Source organism: Papio anubis, chromosome X (assembly GCF_008728515.1).
Source record: "Papio anubis isolate 15944 chromosome X, Panubis1.0, whole genome shotgun sequence".
NCBI classification, from domain to species: Eukaryota; Metazoa; Chordata; class Mammalia; order Primates; family Cercopithecidae; genus Papio; species Papio anubis.
This window is the reverse complement of record NC_044996.1, coordinates 45,568,405-45,594,871: the sequence shown is the minus strand read 5'-3', so window position 1 is coordinate 45,594,871 and position 26,467 is coordinate 45,568,405. Positions and strand designations below refer to the sequence as shown.

Below are 26,467 nucleotides of genomic sequence, written 5' to 3'. Positions count from 1 at the left end.
TAACTCTTAATTGGTTCCTGATGATTAAAATTTAAATGGTTCCCATTGGAAAGGCACAGATATGATATTTTCACTAAATAAATCAAGCCTTACAAGTCATTTATTTTCACCTTGTTAAATCAGAAATCAAAAACTGGGTGAAGGTTGCAACCTATTTTGATGTATATTGATGTACTTTTCTCTTTTTCAGGGTCGCTATGGCAACTGCATCTTCTCAAGTTCTGATTCCAGACATCAATTTTAATGATGCCTTTGAAAACTTTGCTTTAGATTTTTCCAGAGAAAAGAAACTGCTAGAGGGGTTAGATTATTTAACAGGTGTGAAAATACTGTGCTTTCCTTCCCATTTAATTTTTTTTCTTCTGGTATGCTTTTACTTAAAAATAATTTGAAAAAGACAATATTTATAATTTACATATTTTATAATCTTTAAAATGATGCATGTATCTTTTCAGACAGAATATATTTTAGTTCATGTAACAGAAAAAAAGATGATTTATGATTTGTTAACTATTTCTAGGATCAAAATGGGTATACCAGCTATACTTAAGAGTAAAACACAAGAAATTTGCTGATAGATTTGTCCTTATGAATCTAACAGTAATGTATTGTTGCTTGTTATGAAAGTAGAACTCAGGTGACAATTAGGGAATGTTAGAGAATGCCTTATGTGGGTACAAGTACTACCAAAATGGTTTTAAGGAAAATTAGGAGTTAGTAGGTCAGGAAGAAAAATGTAAGAAATATCTGGCTCTCAGACAATTTTAGAAAATGAGGGACACAACTAGCCTGTTGAAAATGCTGGCTACTTTCAGGATTGTTTAATGATCATTTCATGAAAAAAATATACACAAACTATTTTTGCAGCTGTTTTGTTACTACATTAAATACCTGCCCCTTATTGAACATCTACTTTATTCTAGACACTGTATATTAATTTTATATCTTTAATCCTTACAACAAATCTATAAGTTAATTATCACCCCTATTTTGTAGATGAGGGAACTCATCATTTTGCACTTGACTATACAGCTAAAAATATGTAATGGGGCTGGGCACGGTGGCTCACGCCTGTAATCCTAGCACTTTGGGAGGCCGAGGTGGGTGGATCACCTGAAGTCAGGAGTTCGAGACCAGCCTGGCCAACATGGCGAAACCCTGTCTCTACTAAAAATACAAAAATTAGCCAGGCATGGTGGTGGGCACCTGTAATCCCAGCTACTTGGGAGGCTGATGCAGGAGAATCACTTGAACCCAGGAGGCGGAGGTTGCAGTGAGTCGAGATCGTGCCACTGTATTCCAGCCTGGGCAACAAGAGCAAAAATCCATTTAAATATATATATATACTCATTTTGAAATAAAAAAATTAAGTTGAAGACCATATGTTAAGAAAACCATATAATCACTTTAATGTCTACATAAGTGTTTATGCAGGCAGACTAGACAGCTGGGGCAATCATCACAAAAATTTAGGCTTATATTTTTGTTGTAGAAAAGTTTAGGCTTATATTATGTTGTAGAAAAGTGGTTTTAGGGAGCTTGAGGTCCTAGCATTTTGCTTCAGGTTGCATGGTTCATGCAATTTAAAGATTCTCTATTAAGAAAATCTTCTCTTCAAGAGATGTTGGGTTAGGCAGGAAGAGTAACAATTGTAAAATTCCAGAAGAGAGAGTATGCTTTCCTTACTTTCTTTTCCACCTTTCCTTACAGCCCCAAACCCACCATCTATCCGAGAAGAACTCTGTACTGCCTCCCATGACACCATTACAGTCCACTGGATCTCGGATGATGAGTTCAGCATCAGCTCCTATGAGCTTCAGTACACCATATTCACTGGCCAGGCTAACTTCATCAGTAAGTCATGGTGTAGTTGGGGCCTGTGGCCAGAGATAAGGAAATGTAAGGAAGCAGTAAGCTGCTCAAGATTGGCCGGGGCGCCACGAGGCAAGTGTTTGTAAGACATGTTAGGTTGTTTAGTATAGTGTTTCATAGACAGTGTAAGCTCCCCAGAGCATTGCAAAGACCTTACTGATGGGTAACAAGCAAGTTGTATATTTCCTTGCTGGGCAGTTACTGGGGCCATTCTCATTCATTTATGGAACCCTTAGCCTTTCCTCAATTAATCCATGTCACTCCACTTTCCCAAGGAGAGTACAGCTTGGTTGGTACTTGTTCCTTGCCGCCATCATTGCTGGTTCTGTGTGTATGAACATCTCTCTCCTTGACTCTTCTTCTACTTCATTATCATGGTAAAATACATTATGTTCAAAGACATTTCCTTTACCAAACATACCTCTGTCAGTTAACATGGTGACAAGCCTCCTGCCTCTGTCACTCTTCCCTTTACTTCTTCCTTTCCACTAAGAATTATGCTAAATATGAAAACATGTCAGTGGGCCACAAAATGAAAAAGGTTAACAAAGCTGTTGTTTAGCTCACATGTTATGGTTTCACTTTCTGGTGAATTGGAGCAAGACAAAGCAGAGTAGGAACTTCACTCATGCCAGTCAAGAGGGGATGAGCTGAAAGTTCCCCTCAATGCCCTGGGTGTGGGGGCAGTTGGAGGGGACGCGGGGTGGAAATGGAAACAAAAGCAAAATTAAAGCTGGATTCAAGACTGGAACAGATTCCCAACCTAAAATAGCATCTCCATAGTGGCAAATTAGTATTTTCTTTTACCTTTTTGTTCCCGCTTTTGTGTTTGACTTCACAGGCCAGCATGAGAGTAGTTTTTCCAACTAACCCCTTCTATTAGGCTCCTTTTCCTGTTTTGTGACAAATCTGGGGCAGAATTCTGTTTTGTAACAAGGTGGGGTGGGGAGATGAGACGACATTTGGGGATCAAACTCTAAAAACCATTTGCCTCATGCAACTCCAACCTAAACCACTTGGCCCATATAGCTATGTTCCTGGGTGTTTCTTCAGATTGTGAAGTCACAAACTCTAATGCCCCACTGATTTACTTGTCTCTCCTTCTCTGGAAAGTCTTAATGCCAACAACTGTGCTTCTTTTTCCTGATATGGGGAAAGTAGTCATCTCCCAGGAATTAAGAAGAAGTCTGAGAAGTGACAAAGATCTAGAGGTTGTCACCTCTGTTTTCAAGGTTATATAGTCCTTTGTAAAGAAAAGCTTAAAGGGTAATTCTCAACAGTGATAGGATCGTAGCATCTTAGAATTGGAATGGACCTTAGAGGTCATCTAGTCTAATCTTCTTCCCTCCTGCCAGATACTCAGTAGATAATCATCCTGTCTCTGCTTGAATATTTCCAGTGGTGGGTAGCTCACTTCTAACAAAACAACCCATTTGATTGTTGTACAGCTATAAATGATGGCCAGTGCTTCCTTATAAGAGGCTTAACTCTTCCTTTAAGTAAATAATAACGACAATAATAATTTACATGTGTATTATGCTTTGCCATTTACAAATGCTCCCACATACATTATCTCATTTAGTCCTTATGGGTGCTTACTTAGCTTATGAAATGTTATTAACTCTACTTTATAGATGAAGAAACTGGGGCTCAAGTTGAGTGATTGCCCAAAGTCACAGAGCTATGAAATGTTGGAGTCAAGGTTGCAGCTTGAGCCTGTCAGACTTCAAGTTTAATGCTCCTTGAAGTAAACCACAACAACCAGTTAGTCCTAGTTCTGATCTTTTGTGCCTTACTAACAAACCTAATCCATCTTTCACATAGCAGTTCCTCAAATAATTTTCGTTAGTTCCTATGTCCTTCTAAATTTTCTCTTTTCCAGGCTAGGCATCTTCCTTTCTTTCAATTGCTCCTCATATGGCATAGTTTCAGATCTTTTGCTACCCTAGTATCATTTTTAAGAACACACTCCTGTTTATCACTGTGCTTTATAAAATGTTCTGTCAACGAAGTGAATGTAGTACTCCAAAAGTGATCTGACCACTGCAGAGGATAGCTGGATTATTTCTCTTGTACATTAACTGATGCCCCTTTGCCCTCTACCTTTTTCTCAGCAGCCACTTTGACTACTGACTGTTTACTGAGCATATGATCAACTGAATTTTCTATGTATTCCAAATCCTGTTCTTATACAATTGAATGTCTAAAACAAAAATACAAAGCCTTGAATTTATCCCTAGTACATTTTATCTGGTTAGTTCTGCGACTTCATTTCAGCATGCTAAAATCCTTTGGGATACAGATTCTACTTTGAAATATACTTGCTTACCCTCACAGCGTGCCTTCTATTTCTTCCTCTAGTTATTGATAGAAAAGTGTGTTAGAACGAGGACAAGGGCAGAGGCCTGAAGCAAAATTCTGATGGCAATGGGAAACGATTTTACTAGGAATAAGTATTTTTGAAGATTCAGGATCCCAATCCTACCCGCCAGTCTGGCCTGCCACAGTTGACTGAACCTCCATTCTGAGAGCTACTTTCCTTAGACGTTTTTGTGCATTTTCTTTATCCAGAAATTTTATTCTTGTTGGTGAGGATTATTCCCCCTTCACCTTTTCTTTCAACTTTATTTCTTGATTTTTAACTTTCTTCCCACCTCTTCTAAGATTTGAAATGATCACAACCAATAATGTTTCAGATTATGTTGTGAGGTGAATGAGAATTCCAACAAATATGTGAGTGTGTTTGTCTTCTGATTACTGTATTATCTTTCCTCTGTTTGAATTTTGTGTTTTGCATTACAAAAGCATTAGCCATAAACTCTGTCTAGCCAGGCAGACTGTAACATACTACCAGAAAGACATAACTTCTGTTTTTCTTCCTTTTCATTCTCGTGCAAATACTCTCTACCACACATTTACACTCAGGTTCAGGGATTTCCATATTGTAATTTTCTCCTTTTGAACAAAAGGTATACTCCCACTGACATAATTCAGTCATAAGTCCCATCTTACTAAATCTCAGTAATACCTAGAGGATCATATATTTACCTTTTTAAATTTAGAAATGATTTCAAAATCACAGAAAACTTGCGAGACTAGCACAAAGAACACCTGTATATGCCTTACCCAAATTCACCTACTGTTAATATTTGTCCAACTTCCTTTAGCATTTGCTAACATTCCCTGTTTTTTTGGAACCATTTTAGAGCAAACTGCATGCATCATGGTCTTTCACCTCTGAATTCTTCAGTGTATATTTCCTAAGAATAAGAAAATTCTCTTACATAACCACAGTATAGTTACCAACTTGAAGAAATTTAACCTTGATGCAATACTTTTATCTAAACCACCATTTATATTCCAAGTTTTGACATTTGACCAAATAATATTCTTTATGACATATAAAGAACCCAATATTGTCCTTGATAGTTTAGAGTCAGGTATTACATTTAATTGTCATATCTCTTTTGTCATATCTCCTTTAATCTGGAACATTTCTTCAGCCTTTCTTTGTCTTGAACAACACTGACATTTTTAAAAAAATGTTCTTTTATGTCTTTATTATACTTCATTGTACTGTTCCTTATTTTGATTTTTTCTGAAGTTTTCTCATGATTATATTCAGCAGTACAGTTCTTTCTTAGACACATGATGTCCACTTGCCCTTCACTGATGATGCTAATTTTGATCACCTAGTCAAGATATTGTCTGACTTATTCACTGTAGTTACTACTTTTTCTTTTGCCCCTAATAAGTAATCTGTGTGGTATATTTTAAAACCATAAAAATACCCTGCTTCTTCATCAAACCATCTCATCCCCACCCCTACCCTTGTTTTATTATCAGTTGACGATACTTGCCTGAATCAATCATTAATATGATGATTGCAAAATGATTATTTTCCAGTTGAGTATTCCCTCCCACATTTTCAAGTTGGCGCTTGGCATTCTACTATAAGCAAGAGCCCCACTCCCCATTTCCTCCCATTTGTTTATATATCAGTATGGGCTGATGAATTCTCTTTTTTTCGATTGTTAATAATTATTTACTGCCCTTACTTGTGTTGGTGTTCAAATTGTCAAGATTTACCCATTGGGAGCCTTTCAAGGTGATTTCTGGGTCCTTATAATATTCCCCCATCATTTTCTTGAGCACTTCCTTACTTTCTGGCATAACAAAATGTTCTAGGCTCATTTTGACGTTATTCTGTCCCAGCCTTGAAATCAGTCATTTTTTTCCAAGGAACCCTGGTTTCTTTTAGTGGGACAATATTAGAGACCAAGGCTTGAGTGCTAGATATGCTAGATATACACACAAACATCCATATATGTAAGCATGTGCACCCACATATAATATACATGCATACATACTTTATTTATGTGCACATAAACATATGTATATTTTAGGAGTCATGAGTTTACATCAATACCTTAAATTCCAGTCCATCCCCACAGGTTCTTTCCTGCCTTTCTCCATTCTGTGTTTGCATGTTCCTTCTTCCACAGTATGAACCCTGGCTCCCAACATCAACACATGTACTCATTTGCTCAATCCCATAATACATCTAAAATAGTTTCTGAATTGCTTTGTCCATGCCACTACAAAAACAAACTGGCTAACAATACTTCAGGATTTGTTTGAGGTTTTCCTCCCACCCCCACCATGTTGGTGTAATTATGCTGTTCATCTGAAATGCAGTTGGGTTTGTTTCAGTTTGCCTTCAGTTTTAGTCCCCACTTTTCCCATCTGTATTGATTTAATTTTATTTTTTTGAATTTGTAAAACAATGTGTTTCCCAAAGAGGATACTATACAAAAAGGTACATTCAGAGAAATGTCATTTCCTCCCATATCTTTTTAATCCTGTTCCTCCACCCCCTACCCCTTGTGGATAATCAACTTCATGAATTTTTTATTTATCTTTCCTGTTTTTATTGTTGTTGCTTTGTAAATCCAAGCAAATATATGCATGTTTTCTTATTTTTCTTTCTCTCAAAAAAGTAGTGTACTGCATATATACTACATATACATATATACTTTTGGAATTTGCTTTTTTCAATTGACAAAATTTCATTGAAATCAGTCTATATCAGTTCATAGAGATCTTTTCCTCATTCTTTTTTCACAACTGCATAGTACTTCATTGTGAAGTTTGTCCTTGTATTGTTGAGTGTATATCTGGAGATTATATATTTTCCTCTTTGTATTAAAATCTTATGTGCAGCTTATGATTCATACTGTGTATTGGTAACATAGGCAAGGCCTCAAACATTGCTCCTACCCTTTTAATCCATATTGTCTTTTAATGAGAATCACTGGGCACCTCCACCAATTCTTCTTCATCTTTCTCCAGCATATCTGTTTGCCCTCCATTATGTTTCTTTTACTAGTTTTAATTTAGACTTTTCAACTTCCCCTCAGATTAATTATAAACCTTTGATCAGATCTCTTGCAAAACACTCATGACTTATTATTTTCAATTTTCAGCCTCACTAAATCTTGTACTGGAGTTGCATAGAAATGACTGAATTCACTGCTTATTTTCCTTGCCCTTCCCTTTCTACCCTCTAGTAGAACTATGGCTAAAAACTGGTAAACTAACTGAAAAGCAGGTAACAGTAGCGAGAAGTCTAGATAATCTGCAGACTAGAATGTTGGTTTTTCTTTTATCGAAAGCTTGCCAGATATATGTTTTAATTATGTACATTTCCCCTGTTTAAGTTAATATTTGCAGTCTAAAATCCATCAAAAGCAGAAGCCTAGTTCTCTGATCCCTTTCCTTACTTGGAAGGGAGGAAGATTACAGATAACAATGTGCTCTTGGACCACTCAACCCAAAATGAACATGGGAATCACACAACAGAATGTGTTGTGTAAGAAAGAATGGGGAGATGATATCTTGCTTTGGTTATCATGTCATCTCTTTGGCTTCCCTATGGTGCTGTGGAGACCAGCTAGTTTGGGAAGTAAGGGTGAGGATGGAGTAGGAGAGTGGAATTGTAAGCCCTGAGAGCCTCACTACCTTGCAGAGACAAAAGAACATTTTTGTTTGCCCCATGAACTGTGATGTAGTAGAGAGAACACTGGGCTACCATTTAAAAAATACCAGGGTTCTACTCTCAGCACCAACGCCGACTATCTGTGGCCTTGGGCAAGTCACTTTGCTTCTCTCAATCCTAGTTTCCCACTTGTGAAATAAGGGACATTCAGTATCTAGGTGTCCCTTTGGCTGAGTTTCCATGTTTCCGTGCTCCGCACAGGATTGCTCCATCCATATAAGACCAGACTCAGCTGTCAGAGGAGTGGATGTTTGGAGTAAATATCCAGAGACTCAATAAGAGTGATGATTCTGTGACTCTGTATAGTAGCCATTCCTGTGTTATCTGGCAAAAAATAAAAATTGAAATAACCTAACTTCTGCTAGTGGTTGCATTCAATTGCCAGAAGCAAGGAGCCTGGCCTAAGCCTAGTTCTGTGGCAGTAATGAAATAGTGGAATCATAAGCCCTGGTTCATCTCATTACATCTTCTAAGACTCAAAAGAAAACAAAATGAATTCACTTTTGAGGGGGTGGCTTTTGATGAATTTTCAGTGTGTTTTTCATTCTGTCTCTCTTACCTGCTGGCTAATGTCCTTGTCTTTCCCCATTTTACAGGCCTGTATAATTCAGTAGACAGCTGGATGATTGTGCCCAACATTAAACAGAACCATTACACAGTGCATGGACTCCAGAGCGGGACTCGCTACATCTTCATCGTTAAAGCCATAAACCAAGCCGGTAGCCGGAACAGTGAACCTACCCGACTAAAAACAAACAGTACGTTGTGGTAATTTCAAAAGGAAAGATCAATTTTCTTCTCCACGCCAGGGGAGTACACAGCCTGAGCAGGCACCCACAGCAGTGCATGGGGAGCAGTGGAACTGGGTAGAGGAGCTATACTGTTGTAGTTTGTACTTTGGGCAAGGAGTGTGTTGGTGCCCATGGAAGATTTGTGGACCCAGAGATATGCACAAAAAGACTGGTAGCTTGGGAGGATGTTAGTGAAGATTTTTCTCTGCAATCCACCCCTTATATTTGGGGGACAATTGCATAAAAGAGCATTATTTGTGATAATCTAGCAAAATCCTACTACAGAGAAGCCATATCTGTTAAGAATGCTTTTGACAGCAAATAACAAAAAGTGCAACTAACATAGCTTAACAAACAGCGTTTGCTAATTGCTTAAATGAATGATATATATTTTCTCTCTCACACATGCACATAGGAAGAAGTTTGAAGGTAGGCAGTTCAGAGCTAGTGCAGCTGCTCTGCGATGTCATAAAAGATGCAGGCTCTTTCTCCCTGTGTGCATTGGCTTCTAGCCACATGGCTGCAAGATGGCCACTGCAGCTTTCAGATGTCATATTTCTTCTCAAGAAAGGAAAGAGGAAAGAGTTGGTACACATAATCCCTTTTATCTGGAAAACCAAAACTTTCCTAAAAGTTTCCCCTGCTCTGTCTGACTTCTGCTTTCATCTGCTTCCATGTTCTTAGCTGCCCCTAGCAGCAAGGGAGGCTGGGAGATTGAGTATTTAGCTTTTCTGGCCTCTATAGTGAAAGCGAGTAAGAGAGAATAAGTTGAGGAAGGGTAATGTGTTAGCCAACAGTGTCTGTCACAGAAGCATTCTGTATAATAAATCTCTTGCCATACCCAGCAACTGGTCCCTCAGTAACAATGTTTTTGTCATATTGTTGTAAAGAATTCTCTGTTGTGAATGATCCTACACAATAAATGTTTTCTCTGATCATTGATGATGCAACAGTCACTCTAACAAAATTGCCTAATTATATGTTATTTACATCTCAATTGTAATAGGGCAAAAAAAATTGTCCAGTTGCTGAGTTCTCAGGGTTTTCTGGTTGTGCCATCAAGCAGCAATTACCTCATCAATTCCCCTCACCTCAGACATCATAACACTATTTCCCTTAAAATCTACCCAAATCCCAAACAACCCACTGAAATTAAGCAAAGTACAAAACATATTTGGCAACATGAAACTTTGAGCACTCCCTTTTACTTTGATAATATATGATGCAGGGGACAGCTTATTAGCTCCTTTTTGCTTGGAATATGACTTCCCACAAATTGCTTTTAGGAGAGATCCACATTTTTTCCCACAGTGGGAAAATAAATGCCTTTATGAAGGTCGTTTTTTGGGAGATTGACCTTTATTCTTACTTTATTGAAAACTCTGGCTTCTGGCCTCTTTTCTTAATAAAATTTAAACAGCAGCCAACTTGCACTGGACCAAGAGTGATCATGATATCAAGCATACCCTGCCAGTGATGATGCTGGTGGAAAAGGTAGAATTTTAAGATACTCACTGTGCTTTTTCTTTTTTTTTTTTTTTTCTACTTTGTTTTTCAGGCCAACCCTTTAAATTGGATCCCAAAATGACTCACAAGAAGTTGAAGATCTCCAATGATGGATTGCAGATGGAGAAGGATGAAAGCTCTCTAAAGAAGAGCCATACCCCAGAGAGGTTTAGTGGCACAGGGTGCTATGGGGCAGCAGGAAATATATTCATTGACAGTGGCTGCCACTATTGGGAGGTGGTCATGGGTTCCTCAACATGGTAAGTGGATCCCATTTTCCTTTTCCCTTCTGTCCTCTGTCATTAGGTTCCTAGGAGATTCAATTCTATAGCACAACCATAATACCAATAAGTCAAGGTTAAAAGGTATGTGATGAAAACCACTCTAGAAAAATTTGCCAGATTTTTAATAAAATAATGGAAAATATACTGGGCTAGGAGATAGAAATTGCCACATTGTTCTAATTGCTAACTTTTTAAAGCTCTAGTGATATCAGCATTATGCATCTAAGTGTAAACTACTTAAGGAATAAACATGTATCCTATTTGTTATATATCATATATGGTGTCTAACACAACTCAGATCATTCATAAATGTTTATTTCTGTCTCCTCTCCACTGTCTCACAGGTATGCAGTTGGCATTGCCTACAAATCAGCTCCAAAGAATGAATGGATTGGCAAGAATGCCTCCTCATGGGTCTTCTCTCGCTGCAATAGTAACTTCGTGGTGAGACATAACAACAAGGAAATGCTGGTGGATGTGCCCCCACAGTTGAAGCGTCTGGGTGTCCTCCTGGATTATGACAACAATATGCTGTCTTTCTATGACCCAGCTAACTCTCTCCATCTTCATACTTTTGATGTGACCTTCATTCTTCCAGTTTGTCCAACATTTACAATCTGGAACAAATCCCTAATGATCTTGTCTGGCTTGCCTGCCCCAGATTTTATTGATTACCCTGAGCGGCAGGAATGCAACTGCAGGCCTCAAGAATCCCCTTATGTTTCTGGGATGAAAACCTGTCATTAAGTTTCAGGAGAGCATATAATTCACCGGCTCTCTAGTTCAGCAGTTCTTCCCTCCTACACCTAAGTTAGCGTTCAATATATGAGATACAAAATAAAGTTTGTTTGAAGCATCCAAAATAACTAGATACTGCAGATTTAATTTTTGTGCATTAAAGCTTGTATTTGAATTAATATATTGAGTTTCTCAGAACAAATTATCTGAGTAGTCTGCGTTCAAGCCATTGGAGAAAAATTTAGAAAATGCCTCTGTTGTCACTGGAGAATTAAAAATTCCCAGTGATTTAGGAATATAAATTATATTGGAAGCAATTAGGATAATTCTAGTTAAATAATGTGGAAAGATGCCCTGAATAAGGGGCTAGCCAGCCAGAAGAGGGGGGTGGTCAGCCTTTCTAGTACTGGCCAGTTTGGCCATGTAGAATTTTGAACGATGTCAAATTATCACATATTATATTTTACTTTTGATGAAAACCTATCATCAAGGTTTTGTTAGGAAACCATGAATGTGTATATGTAATATGTAAAGTGAACATATATATGTACTTTATATATATTCACTTGCATATGTATGTATATGTATATTCACTTTATATATTATATATACAAAAAAACTTTTTTTTTTTTCCAAACACCAACTCAAACTAGAACAAAAAACTTTTTAATTTGCTCCTTTGAGTGAGAAATATACTGCAAGGGAAAATAAGTTACGCCATCCATTTTTGTCCCCTAAAGGAAACATCAAAATCAATCAACATTTCTTTCCTCCCTCTATCCATCATTGCCCTCCTCCCTCTTGTCACGCATACATACACATGCAACCATGACATAGATAATGGGAAGAACTCTATTGGATTAGGAGAGATTTGCAGACAAGATTGCACAAGAGATGCTGTTGCTGGATAGAAAATTGATCCAGGTAGAAGTGATGCTACCTACTTGAGGATGGCCATCCGAATTGTTAAAAATTCTGTCATAGACTATTTAAAAAACAGTTACCACTCCCAAGTACATACAGTTATGAGAATTAGGCTTTTAAAAAGTTGCAGCGTGAAGGCTCTTTAGGAACCTACTTTACTTAATCAGTAAAAATGGCGTATTATTGATGCACCAACTATTCACATATAAATGTACTTGCATTTTCAGATAAAACACTTCTGAAGTACTTAAGAATGTCTGAAAACAGTTTGTTTTCTTAAATGGGATAAATAAGCATTCCTTTTGCAATCTTGGTTGCAGTATTCATTGTCTTAGCCAATCACTCCACGCAAATGCAGACATAAACCTCATCCCAGTCCTGACCAGTATAGTTGAAGGAAATGGAGCCTTGTGGTCTATGATTTTTTAAAAATTTCCATTGAAGGGATTGGGGACGTCAGAGAACCAGAGCTTTCTCCTTTCCAGGAGCTAAGATGGCTTCAGAAGTGTTCTCCTGGTATTTGTGAAAATATTACTGCTGTAAAATTACAAAGTGGTAGCTGTAACAACTTCCCCAGATTGGAGACTTGAAATGTCAAAACTCCCCTCTTCCTTTCCCCTAGTTTGGTGGATGCTTATTTATTAATTCATTCAATAAACTATTAGATGCCAAGTACCAAACTACTGCCATGGGAGTGCACATACTAATAAAATGCTCTACCTGCTGCCAATGGCTTACTATTCTGTGGAAGAAACAAAGTATATAATCCTCCCCAATAACAGTTATGTATTGTTTGTTCACTTAATGTGGAAAGCAAGACTGATGCAGACACACAAGGAAGGCTCAAAAATATAAATCTAGCAAGGTCATCTTTTTTGGTTTTAAAGACCATATGTACTTACTGCTAATCAGGAAATGAGCAACCTCAGTAAAATTCATCAGTGCTGGTAAATAGCTTGCTGTAGTGGAAAGCTCATAACCTTTGGATTCAAATGATCCTAGTTTTTCTATCATTTATTAGTGTTGTGACCTAGGACAAGTACCTCACTTCTCTGAGCCTCTGTTTCCTCCTCTGTAAAATAATGTCTACTTCACAAGGCTGTTTCTAAGGTTAAAAAAGATAGCATATGTAAACTGTCTAGCTCAGCACTTGACATTTCTTAAGTGTGCCATCAATATTAATCTCTTTCCCTACCCCCAGCTCCAATACAGTGTAGCAGTGCTTTAAAATGTGTGTCCTTCATTTCTCAATCACCTTTGTCTCTTCCCTAGGGCCTATCCCCAAATTCTTAAACAAAAAAATGATTTTTTTCCCCTTCATAAAACTTTTCACTGGCTCCCTTAGTACCCGGTAGAAGGTCCCAACTCCTTAGAGTTTGGCTTTTCATGTCCCTGTTTGTTTATACAGCTTCATCTTTTGCCACTTCCCCCTCACATTGATTAAGCTAGCCAAGTTTAACTATTTACACAAGTTATTCTCTGGGCCTGCAGCAGAAACATGATTAACAATTTTAATGCCCAGAGTAAACAAGAGAAATTTTTCTTAAATTAAAGGAATAGTGTGAAAATGCTGTAAGTACAGAAAATGCAACCTCCATCCCAGTAGAACAATTTCTTTTGCCTTGTCCTTTGCTCTCCAAAGCTGTTCACTTATTGTGGTGTCTTTTATATTTTAGTGCCCTGGGACAAAGCTCTAATTTCCCCACCCTACTTTTGACTCTATCTTGGACTACCTTTCCTCACTTCTATCTCTCTCAACCAGACTAACTCTCTATTCCCTAGACTGGATGATGTGTCCCTCTTTGGAGATCCCATGACACCCCAAGCATCCCCTCTCTCAGCAATAATCACATTGTATAGCAGTGTTTTTCAAAGCATGGTCCTCACACCACCTATGTTAGAATCACCTTTAGTGTTTGTCAAAACAATTGATTTTGGATTCCCACTCCTGACTTAACCAGAATATCTGAGAACATAGGCAGGAATTTACATTTTTGACAAGCTCCTCATAATTTTGATGCACAGAAAATTTTAATGTATAATCATCTTCCCTACTAGACTGAACACCTTGAGGCGAAGGACTGTGTCTTTTGTTGTTGTTATATTTTTAATACCTGGCACAGTGCCTGGAACATTAGCTTGCCTAATGTTTATTGAATTAATGTACCAATGAAAAACTGAATTATGAAAGTTTCCCTCTTGTACTCTCATGTTCATAGTGATGTTTGTTACTTCCTGGCCAGAAAAGCTTGGCTACTACTCCATTTGAGCTGTATTAATTCTATTTTGCAGAAGTATCAAGGCTCCTACAGAATAAATGATCATTGTCCTCCTCAAAAACTCTTTGGCAGTTATCTTGGGGAAATGTCTTTGGAGCATATGGCACCATTCTTTTCAGTAACATTTCAATCTTGTCAAACTTTGTTCTTTGAAGGTGGATTTACATTTTGGTTATAGCCAAAAATCACTCAGAGCTAAGCCTACTTAGAAAAGTGGAGAATTAAACTGGGTTTGGAGTAAGCAATGAAGTTTAACTCTGAAGTCCCAATTTCTGAGCCAAACAGTGAAAAATGACTTCTAAGATACAACATGGTGGCAAAGTACTCAGTGGGTGTGTGATGGGCCCCAGATATTTACTTCAGTTAACTTGACTTTTATAGAATCCTGGCACTGCCATGGACCTTAAGAGAAGTAATTGGCTACCTCTAGCTAAACCCAGCTGGACAAAGAGAATAGGACCTGTAGTTAACATTTTCAAAGAAGATGACTCCATAAGCTTTTGTTGCTGTTGCTGTACTCAACCTGTTCTCCACAACCGTTTCTACCAGAAGATTATTTTATGTCTGCAATTTATGCTTGTTTCCACTTTTTATATTGTCTTACTGAAGAAAGCACAAAAATAATCAAAAATAAAGTAAAACCTGTTTTGAGAGTGTGAAAGAAATTTTAATGCCACATTGAGGTTCTGGCTACTTGTAATTAAGAGTAACTGCATCTGGATGTGTTTTTATTATACAGTTCAATGTGTATCTTTGGATGCAGTGAAATTCAGATTGCAGCAAAATCACTTATCCGTTCTTTTTGGCTAAAACACACTAGGTGAATTTTCTAAGCTTCCATGGTTTACATATTTATATATGACTACCAAGATGGAGCAATCCATGGATAGACTTTTGAATAAACTCAAATATTTGATACCCCTTCCTCTAAGGAATGGAGAATGTCAGGCAGGTAGGTAAGAACCACTCCTACAGTTATTTCCATCTCCTGAAGCCAACTGCAGCCTTGGAACCAATGGCTGTATTTGGCTGTGTATTACAGGTTGGCCAAACTGATTGCCATCAGGTCAGGCAAACTGCCTTTTATGGTGTAGTCTGCCAGCTTCAGACATACGCTGTGTTGTTGTTATTGGCTAGACTATTTATTAGACTATTGCTGGACTATTTTTTATCAAATGCTTTACCCCACGACTGTTTGTATTGGGAGCTCTGGACCAACAGTGTCTCTGCTAGTGACAGAAATATGAGCATCTGTGGATTACACAGCCTCATCCCTCTCTACAATATCCCAGTCCATCCGAAATGCTATATTATGAATTAAATAAATATATATGTATTCATGAATTCTTGGTTGTCTCTCGCTGGAGTTTAATTGGGGGAGGACTAAAAGGAAGATAGCCATGAATTCTTCTGGAATTCAGTAAGTGACTAGGGGAAACCAAGGATCATATAATAGGTAGTGATCTGGACAGAAAGGACCCAGGGGATCTGGAGCTCAAAATTCAATCAAGAAGACTTTGATTTCAGGAGCATGATGTGGTCAAGAAGACCAAAGAAATGAAGCTATAGGGTTCAAGGAAACATGACACATTCAGTTTTAGAGATTGGAGCAGAAGGTGAGAATCAAAGAACAAATAAAATCCCAGTGCTGGAACCCATTGATTAAAATTAGGGTAGCACCAGAAGCAAGTGAGCTGACTTACTGTTAAAACAACTGGCCCGCAGGAGGAGACTGGGAGGAAGCTAAGAAGTCCCTCAGGGCTGGAATTGGGCATATCTTAATCAGATTTGTAGTGGCACTAAGACTAAAAGGGATCATGCAATATGAAGTGAATGAAGCAGGGCAGTCAAGGGTGGCAGCTAGAGAAGTGACTTGAAACAGGTCATCAGACCAGGGGCCTATAAGAACTACAGCCCAAAGGTAAGAGGAGTAAAATATAAAGGAGAAAAGAATTTGGAACATTGTGTGTTTAATGGTTTAATTGAAGAGCAACCTAGGCAAATACCAAATATAAGGCTATTACCCATAGCTAAGATTTTAATATTTTTGTGTGTGTGATGATGTTTGGAAAGGCCATCTCCATTTAATGTGCCAGAACCGGGCAGATACGGGATTCTTTATGCTTCGCTATCTGAGAATAGAATTGGTCCCAGAGTTTCAGAGAATCTGAGCCTGTAGTTCGGAGGGAGGAGGTCTCAGTTACGATGGTTAGGAGTAACAGAGACCAAATAGGTTGTTACAAGGTTATTAGAAATGTATATAGCATGACAGCTAATGAGAATGACTTTCCTCCACCGTGAATTTCCAGGAATGGAAGATCAAGCTGGTTTTCCTATACTGTTGGGCACAACACAAAAATTACAATTGCGACTGATCTTGTCGGGTCATTCAAGAGCAGTTATTAACCACTAGTTCTGTTCCTAGTACTCTTCTCACTTCTGTGGTGGGATATTAAGATGAAAAATATTCCCAACATTTACAATGGAGTACCCAATTCAATACTGCTTCTCAGATAGTTTTACATCTATGAACTCAATGAGTTAATAGTGGTAGTTGACAGAGGGAGCATTTGCTAGAGACACTGGAGTGCAAGTGGAAGCTCTTACCAAGATCTAGCATGGAGACTTGTACATAGTATGTGCTTAGTAAATGCTGGTTGAATAGAATTAGAATCTGATAAGCAGAACGACAAGTAGGCCACCTCATACACTGTGAAGTTGGGTGAACTCACCAGCACCACGTGTATAATCCCTCTCAAGCACATATTCCTGGTCCAGGATTCCCATGACTGCTTCTTTCCATTATTCTTTAAGGCCAGGTTCCTTCAAAGGAAACAATTAGAAGAATTAATAAATTAGCCACCAATAATGTGCGAATGGAGGAATGTGGGCAAAATTCACCCAGAAAACAAGGTATTGTTTCTCAGAAAACAAGAAATCTTAACAAGAACCTTCCAGGGAAAATGTTTTTGTTGTCTGACTTGGGACTGACAAGTTGGAGAGGGCAAGCTTCAGACTTTCCAGTTTAGCAGGGTCAGCCGACAATGCCTTGGCAGACTAAGCCCCTGCCAGGGGAAATATTTTGGACCAAGAGGACTCTTTCAAAGGGGATATAGATGACAACTGAGTCTCACTTAGCACAATGCCTGTGATCCTTCTAGAGCACAAGGGCTGGCCTTGCACACAGTATACAAAGAGGATCTGCTACTCTTCCAGGCAGATTAAAAGTCCCAGGAAATTGAATTTGGGCTGATTTTCCCTTTGATGTATAGTGATACGAAAAAGCTACTATGATCAACACCTCTTTGTTTGACTTAACTCCCTCAGTGATAAGAGAGGGTCATGAGATGACCCAAAAATGTGAAATTCACAGTAAGCAGCTGTCAAGCACATATGGCAAGTCCAAGTCCAAGGCCTGACTGATTTAGTAGGTAAAGATACAAGGAATCACTTTTAGATTCAAACAGTTTATTATTTACACAGTGAAATGAAACACAGTCAAAGTTTCCAGCTCCAAATGGTCCTTGTCCCAAACAACAAAAAGGATGACACTGAAACACAAGGGACCAGAAGACTTCCAAATTACTTGTGGGATACCTCACTGCTAAGAAGCCAATTATAGACTGCATTTAAGTGGCTTTATAGTCTGTAGCTCTATTCTGAGGGAAGTGGGTCAGGAAGTCTTGTACCTCATCAGACATACCTGAGAGGGGGCAGGCTATGAAAATCTGTCTCATGAAGCTTGCCAAGGGAGATAAGGAGGCAAGTGGGAAATTATCTTGAAGCAGCTCCTCTCAGGCCTCCCGTCCCTTGTGCTCTGGAAGGATCACAGGCATTCTGCCAAGACTCAGATTAGCGTGTTTCAAGCCTTTTCTCGAGGGATCATTGTAGATATTGCCAAGTGGCTAGGGTGCTAGGGTAGAGCCATTCTCATACAGAGACTAGTTGAAGGGCCAGGTAACTTCCTCAGGGGAAAGCAAAAGGAAGCAAAGTCAGGGTCTTTTGAAGTACCTCTTCTCTTCTTCCCTTCTGCTGACCTTCCATTCACGTCCTTTCATTTTTCTCAGTATTTTGGGAGTTGGGGGTGGGGACGGGGATGGGGCAGAGATTAAATGCATAATTAGGATATAAAATAAATTCAATCTCTGAAAGATTCAGTACCAAGGCCAGAGAATTCCAAGGCCTGGGTCCTTTGCTATCTCTGGCTCTTAGTTTTTCAACTAGGAATTAAAGAGTACGGGTAATTTCTAAGGTCCCTTCTAGCCCTAACAGTATGAATTACCGTAAATGCAAATTTAGTGAATGTAGTGACAGGAGCCTGATGTGCATACCTACCTCAAGAATATTGGGACATGAGGGCAGATCATCGGGACTGGGACAGAGAAGTGGATGACATTACTGTTACTTTAGGACCATCATCAGAATCCCTTTTGGGGTGACTATCCTTCCCCTTACACACTTCACTTCACTTGAACCTCCCTTGCCAATACTCTGCCACCATTACTTTTGAGCTTTCTGCTTCAGCCCTCTCCCCAATCCTGCTTGATAACTGTACAAAATGCAAATACTGTTTTAGCTAGTGGTGTCTCTGTTTCAAATTTCAGGTCAGCCATCTGAGAGTCTTCAATGTGTACACGCAGGGAATTGCCAAAGATATTCTACTTCCCAAGGCCAGAGGAGGTCACTTGATATAGCAACTAACAGGGATCCTGTGTGCCACCTTCTCCAATTATGATCTTCCCAAACCAAACTGCCACAAATACATCCCTTAAAAGGCAGAAGAGAGAGTCCTGGTATAGTCACCACTCCAAGTTATCATTCCGCTATTCATTTATTCACTCATTCAACAAATATTTTATTGATAGTCTCTTTGAGGCAGGTGCTGGAGTTCGGTGATGAATAAGATACATAATCCCTGTCCTCATGAGACTCATAATCTAGAGGGAAGACAGAGTATCAAGGAATGAAGACTTTTTGAATCATAGGCGCTATCATTGGTTGCCTACAGTGTGCCTGGCACTATGCCAAGCACTTGAGCTGCAGTGATTCACTCAATCCTCCCAGCAATCCTATAAGGTTAAGACTATTATTGACTCCCTCGAACATGAAGAGTTAATCAATCTCTGCGCCCATGCCCAGACCTGCAGATTCCTATATGCCTGGTGAGCTGCTAGCCAAGGGTCTTAGCCATGGCTGTTTTGGGTATCAGGTAAAGTTTAAGGCCCAGCACTGAGGAAATAAATGACCCAGTGCAGCAGCTCTTGAAGTCAGGGTTAACCGAGAAGGCCTTCCAGGTCTTTGCTAGACACCCCCAAAACTGCCTCCGACGCGATTTTCCCATCCTCTTTTTTTCTCCCCTTTCCCTCCGGCACTCCATTGCCCTCCCTTTCCAGACTAGCCCCTCCCTCTGGGCCGCCTCCTCTCTGAGTCATTTCCCCTTCTCCGCCCCAGAGACCTTGGCTTTCTCGTGGAATCCCTTCCCCCCCGCAGGAGGTAGAGGAAGAGCAAACTGACTTTGGGCATCGGGTGAGCGCTTTCCCCAGCGAGGATGAGAAACGCCTCCCCGCAGTCCCCTGACCCCCCCCGAATTCGGAAGGACGGGAAATCCTGGGAGTTCCCTCGAGCCGCGCGTGGGAGGTGCCACGCCCCGCCTGGTGTCTCCTGGGATGTGAGGTGGGAAGCTGTGGCCCAGTCGGACGGGCCTGTGTGGCTGCGACCGGCTCCGGCGCGGTGAGCTCAGCGCGCTAGGGAGGGACCTAGCTGCCGCGAAGCTTGGGGGCGTGGAAAGGTCGGCTCCAGAAGCCAGCCATTGGGAGGAGAGAGGGGGAAAAGCTCCGAGCGGTGCATGTGGAGAGTGCAAGCGCGTGCAAGTGGGCTGGTACGTGTAGTGAGAAGGCATGAGTGTGTATGAAAGGGTGTAGAGAGGTGCGTACGTGGGGAGGCGCGCGCGTGCGGGAATGCTTGTGTGCGTGTGGAGATGTGTGGGGGAGATGCGAAGATGTGATTTACACAGATGCGGACGTGGGAGTGTGCGACTGGTGACATGGAGAAGCCCTTGGGGGATGTGCGTGCGTGTGCATGTGGAGGTGTACGTGAGGGGATATAGATTTATTAATAATATATATGCGTGCGCGTGGAGTGCGTGCGTGCGTGGGCGTCCGTACGTGGGGATGCGTGCATGGCGGGTGCGTGCGTTTGGGGCGCGTGCTTGGTGGTTGCGTGCGTGGTGGGGAGGGGAGAGCAGGAAGGAAGGTCGACGGACGGCAGGAGCCAGATGCATGCGTATCTGAGAGTAAAAATGGCCTAGAAGCTCTTGCTGACAGAGCTTTAAGTTAGGATTCTTAACCTGTTTGTTTTTCTTGAGGTGGGCGGTAGGATGCACATGGCACCGTTTGAAAATAAAGAAAACGATTGACCAATTGACCACCTCTTTTAAAAAAATGCCCATGATTTGCATGTAAGCACAGAGGGTTCGTGAACCCACTGATGGTCATCTGTAGATCCTAGATTATGGTTTTAAACGGGGAGAGACCCAAATAGATTACGTTGATATCCGCCATTGTGTCTTTTGATTCTATGAGAGAAGAAATGGAACAGCCGCTGTCCTTGGGTTGGTGTGGCTTTGAGGCTAGGTTTGCTGCCCCTGTTGGACATGGTGCCAGCAGAGTGGGGAGTGTAAAATGGGATCACTGCCCAGAGTAAGACTGCGGAAGGGTGCCTCGAGGCCTTCAGAATAAAGCTCGGCCCCTCCCTGGCAGATCACTAGCACAGGTTTTGCGGGTTAGTTCCTTGATAAGGTTGGAAAGTGGAGATTTGTAGTTGCTTTCTTGCGTGATTCCCGTCCCCCCTCGCCCCCGGCCCCGGCCCTGATGGCCTGTGGGTGGTGTCAGGGAGTATGAATCTAACTAAGGTTGGGACTTCGTTGGATAAGTGACTAGAAGGAGAGCAGCAGACTTGCCTTCTGATCCCATCTTTACGATTAACTAACTGTGACATTAAGCAGTTTTCTTGATCTTCTTGTGCATCACTTTATTTGTTTGTTTATTTATTTATTTATTTACTGAGACTGAGTCTCGCTCTGTCACCCAGGCTGGAGTGCAGTGGCGCAATCTCGGCTCACTGCAGCCTACGCCTCCCGGGTTCAAGCAATTCTCCTGTTTCAGCCTCCCAAGTAGCTGGGATTACAGGCACACACCACCACGCCTGGCTAATTTTTGCATTTGTTGTAGAGATGGGATCGCTCCATGTTGTCTAGGCTGGTTTGGAGCTCCTGACCTCAAGCGATCCACCTGCTTCAGCCTCCCAAAGTGCTGGGATTAAAGGCCTGAGGCACTGCACCCAGCCTCACATTCCTCATTTATAAAATGATAGTTCACAGGGTAGTTGGAAGTTTAAATAAGACTATAATAAATTCCCAGAACATGGGAAGCCTTTAATAAACGGCTGCATACCTAGGAATAAATAATGTGTGCATATATTTTATATATGTGTGTGTATATATATGTTTGCAGAAAAGTTAAAGTTAAAAGTTTTATTCTGAAATAATGTCTTAAACTACTGATTTCTTTTGGTTTCTTATAGGCATACCTAGTTGTGCTGTCAGCCAAAGCCCACCAAGTTCATCCTGTAAAGTCACATGCCTGAAGTAAGTGGGACTTTATTTGGAATTATTTGCAGTGTTCAAGTAGATAATTATTAGTCCACCATCAACTCTCACTTGGATTGCTGCCATGGTCTCCAAATCTTCACATTTGCCTGCTTCCCTCTTTCATTCTCCATGTTGCAGTCAGTTATCTTTCCCTCTGAGAGGCAAAATAGCTTACTGGTTTGGAGCACAGACCATGGAGTCAGACCTATCTCCTTGAGATCCCAATTGCACCCTGCTCCACCACTTTCTAGCTGTGTGATCTTGCACAAATTACTTGATTTCTTTTTTGGGGGATTTCAACATTTTAATTTCTTTTTAATATAAGTCACTTTCTGCAAGCTAGGAAACAGATTCAACCTAAGACAATCTAGTCCTCTGGAGATCCAGGCTGAGTCTTTCGATCTTTAGCAGAATGACATCATAGTATAAGGTGCTAGCAATAGAGTTATAAACTCTAATAACCACTTATCTACATTTTTCATTAGGAAACAACCAAAAGTCCATTACTTAAAGACATCATATGCAGAACATACTGATCTACAAAAGACCCAACGACCCAAATTATATGCTGCCCAACCTATTGGTGAACTGGATCAGGACTGGCCAAGGATTGGTAAATAGAGAAAGGGTTTACACTTTGAAAACTTCTTCTGTGGTTAAAAAAATTCCTGGTTGTTATCAATAAGAAAACAAGTGAAAAATGTTACAGATGGACCCACACTGATATTTGACTTTATCAAGGTCTTCCACCAGAACATGAAGGTAGACATAAGTGTAGGAGATTAGATATTGAGATATTTTAAAAACAAATTACTTAGTAATAAGAAGTTAGACATACAGCATTATTCGATTTGCTGCAAGAACAAATGGACAATGAAGATTATTTAAAAGAAATGTTCAACTCTAAAGAGGGTGGTGGGAACAACACTTTCCACTAGAGAATAACCTCCCATTTTCTTAGACAGTTAGCATTGCTATTCTTCCATAATACATATTCATATGGAAAAACTTGTCAAGAGCTTTTGCCAGGGCCAGGAGATGAAAAATAGAGCATGTTTTAATTAGCAAATTGTAAGCTCAGTTAACATTTTTTGGGATGGACCCATAAAATCTGGCCATTGTTTTGTTAAACTTCTGTAAACTGCAGAATTCCCTAACCCTTAGTTAGCTTTGGTTTTTGCTCAGTATCCTGAAGCTGGGCACAGTCTCAATGTAACTCTTCTCCTAGGGGCTGAAGTGGGTGCTAGTCATCAAAGTTTGGAATGTCATTTTAGGAGCAACCTCTAGAAGTAATCCTGGTAAGCCCTAGAAGTAATCCTTTGGATGCATAGTAGGCTCTGTGCAGGTGGTAAAATCTGGGCAGGAATACCAGAATGTCAATGATCAGGACTGGAACTTCCCAGTCTGCCCCTGCTTTGCTGATGTAGCCAGAAGGTGAGCCTATGATAATGAGAAAGTTACCAATTGAAAAACAGCACAGTGGCAAGTGCAGTGGCCTTATAGGGGATCTTAGGAGGGCTTTTCTTAAACTGAAGGTCAATGTAGCCATCATCTGTGCTGTTGAGCCTTGAGTATTTCACTTTACTAGTGGAGATTCCAGCCAGGTTGATGTGGGAGGGCATCATAACACACTGACACAGCTACAGTTGGAGTGCCATGCCAGGCTGCCAGTGGCAAGACTTTGCTCACAGTTGGCAGCAGAGGCACTCAAGACTGTGCCACCTAACTGCCACCCAGCTCACCCCAGCAAGCATCAGTGTCCTGGAAGTCTACTTCACCTCTTTTAGAATCTGTTTCCTTATCTGTGAAAGGGGACAATGCTGATACTACCTCAAGGATTTTGTGAGAGGTTGCAGAGATGATGTATGTAATGTTGCTCACAGTAATTGCTCAATAAATGGTAGATTTAAAATGCAAGGGCAGTGAAGTAGCCAGCAAGAAAGTGGTTGAAGTGATGCACCATGGCACCTACACTGGGTAGGGATTGAAGCCATGAGGTGATAATGAGCTGCAGAATGGGAGAAATCAAAGGATGGGAGATCTTGATGAGAATGAAAAATGTTTGGCTGTGAAATGAGTCCTTGATCGAAATTTTTTTAAAAAAAGAAAGAATGAGGAGTGGGTGTTCTGAGAACCAAGAAGTAACTGGACTAGGAGGTTGTAGCCAGAGATTAGGCTAGTAGAGTTCAGTAATTCTAAAGTGGAGCAGCTCCATGTCTATTGGGTGGTCTAGGAAACTAATGACTAGTAATGACTTAGAAAGTGGCATGTGGTCAGAGGTTGCTGAAGTAGAGGAGATCAAAGGGCAGTGAAGCTAACATGTTGGATGAGTCATCCACAGACATTGATGTTGCTTACATGATGGCAGGGATTGAAATGGAGAGGAAAGTGGAGCCAGTGCCAAAGCCAAGGTTCATCCTAATTAATGGAAGGCTGTTATTTATTTCACAAATATTTACTGAGCCTTTACTAGATGTCAGGATGTAACAAGACAGACAAGAATGATGCTGTCATGGAGTTTACAGTCGAATAGGAGTAATAAGAGACATTAATAATCCTACCTATAAATAGAAAGCTGTAAACTGTGATAAGAGCTATGAATGGGCCAGGCGCAGTGGCTCACGTCTGTAATCCCAAAACTTTGGGAGCCTGAGGCAGATGTATCACAAGGTCAGGAGTTTGAGACCAGCCTGGCCAAGATCGTGAAACTCTATCTCTACTAAAAATACAAAAATTACCTGGGCGTGGTGGCATGTGCCTATAATCCTAGCTACTCGGGAGGCTGAGGCAAGAGAATCGCTTGAATCCACAAGGCGGAGGTTGCTGTGAGCCGAGATTGCGCCATTGCACTCCAGCCTGGGCAACAAGAGTAAAACTTTATCAAAAAAAAAAAAAAAAAGCTATGAATGAAAAATAAGTGTTCTGTAAGTGTTATAACAGGGTTAGTTTCCAGACTAACCCTGTCTGGAAAGTTAGGGGAGGCTTCCCTGAAGAAGTGATGAGGACTGAAAGATAAATTAGGGTAGATGGAGGTGGATGGTGGGTAGGTGGAAGACGTGTTCCAGGTAGAGGAAACAGCATGTGCAAAGACCTGAAACTAGAATATGTATAGTAATTTGAAGAACTGAAAGATATCTCCTATGACTAGAGCATATTTAGAATTACTCTAGCCATAGGAGAGTAATATGAGCTGAGGCTGGGTGGCAGGCTCCTTAAGGATTTGGGCTTTATACTGTGAGCATTGGTAATATTTAGATGACATGATAACCAGGCCAGGCACGATGGCTGGCACCAGTAATCCTAGCATTTTGGAAGCTCAAAGTTGGTGGATCACTTAAGCCCAGGAGTTTGAGATCAGCCTGGGCAACCTGGACAAACTCCATTTTTACAAAAAATATAAAAAATTAGCCAGGCATGGTGGCGCATGCCTGTGGTTCCAGCTACTGGGGAAACTGAGGTGGGAGGATCACCTGAGCCTGGGGAAGTTGAGGCTGCAGTGAGCTGTGATCATGCCACTGCATTCCAGCCTGGGTGACAGAGGAGACCCCGTCTCAAAGAAAAAAGTCAAACACATAAGCATATAGGATAAATTGTGAAAGGCCAGTTTATGTGTACGTTAGTATAGGGGAGCATGTGTGTATGTGTGTGTGTATACATAAAATACATAATATGTAAATGCATATAATAGATGTATGCATATATAATATATAAAATGATATATACCATTTCATCACTTTAAAGAATGCTAAATGTACAATGGTTATATTTCAGTGTCCATACATAGACATCCAACTCATTCTTTTCTTTAAAAAAAATTTATTACTAATACAAATAGAGATAGGGTGTCACCATTTTGCCCAGGCTAATCTCAAACTCCTGGACTCAACCAATCCTCCCACCTCGGGCTCCCAAAGTGCTGGGATTACAGGTGTGAGCCACCAAGCCCGGCCCAACTCATTCTTAAGAGTTGCACAGTATTCCATGTTATCGATGTGTGATGACTTATTTAACTATTGCCCTATTGATAGGCATTTAAGTTGTCTCTAATTATAAATTATTTTGCAGTGTACACTGTTCACAATAGCAAAGACATGGAATCAGCCTAAATGCCCGTCAATGATAGACTGGATAAAGAAAATGTGATACATATACATGATGGAATGCTATGCAGCCAAAAAAAAAAAAGAAAAGAATGAGATCATGTCCTTTGTAGGAACATGACGCAGCTGGAGGTCATTATCCTTAGCAAATTAATGCAGGAACAGAAAAACAAATACCGCATGTTCACACTTAAATGTGGGAGCTAAATAATGAAAACCAATGGGCAGAAAGAAGGGAGCAAGAGACAATGGGGACTACCTGAAGGA

At 40.3% G+C, this 26,467-nt stretch overlaps 2 protein-coding genes across 8 annotated transcripts in view; both read left to right on the top strand.

Annotated features, from left to right (window-relative positions):
* The window catches only part of MID2 (midline 2), a 100,596-nt gene extending 84,800 nt beyond the window's left edge, over positions 1-15,796 (top strand). For 3 of the 6 annotated variants that reach the window (XM_021932510.2, XM_021932507.2, XM_021932508.2), the window contains exons 6-10: positions 191-318; positions 1,711-1,944; positions 8,527-8,688; positions 10,280-10,487; positions 10,856-15,796. In XM_021932510.2, coding sequence (XP_021788202.1) covers positions 191-318; positions 1,711-1,944; positions 8,527-8,688; positions 10,280-10,487; positions 10,856-11,258 — 1,135 coding nt within the window. In that variant the 3' untranslated portion in view covers positions 11,259-15,796. Of the gene's footprint in view, positions 1-190; positions 319-1,710; positions 1,945-8,526; positions 8,689-10,279; positions 10,488-10,533 lie in introns of all 6 variants that reach the window. The other 3 variants (XM_021932512.2, XM_021932509.2, XM_021932511.2) reach the window with 3 other exon arrangements.
* A 4,240-nt stretch (positions 15,797-20,036) lies between these two features.
* VSIG1 (V-set and immunoglobulin domain containing 1) overlaps positions 20,037-26,467 on the top strand; it is a 151,413-nt gene continuing 144,982 nt past the window's right edge. The window contains exons 1-3 of one of the 2 annotated variants that reach the window (XM_021932514.2): positions 20,037-20,125; positions 22,034-22,097; positions 22,586-22,713. The gene's annotated coding sequence lies outside the window, so the exon portion shown is untranslated. Of the gene's footprint in view, positions 20,183-22,033; positions 22,098-22,585; positions 22,714-26,467 lie in introns of both variants that reach the window. The other variant, XM_021932513.2, reaches the window with a different exon arrangement.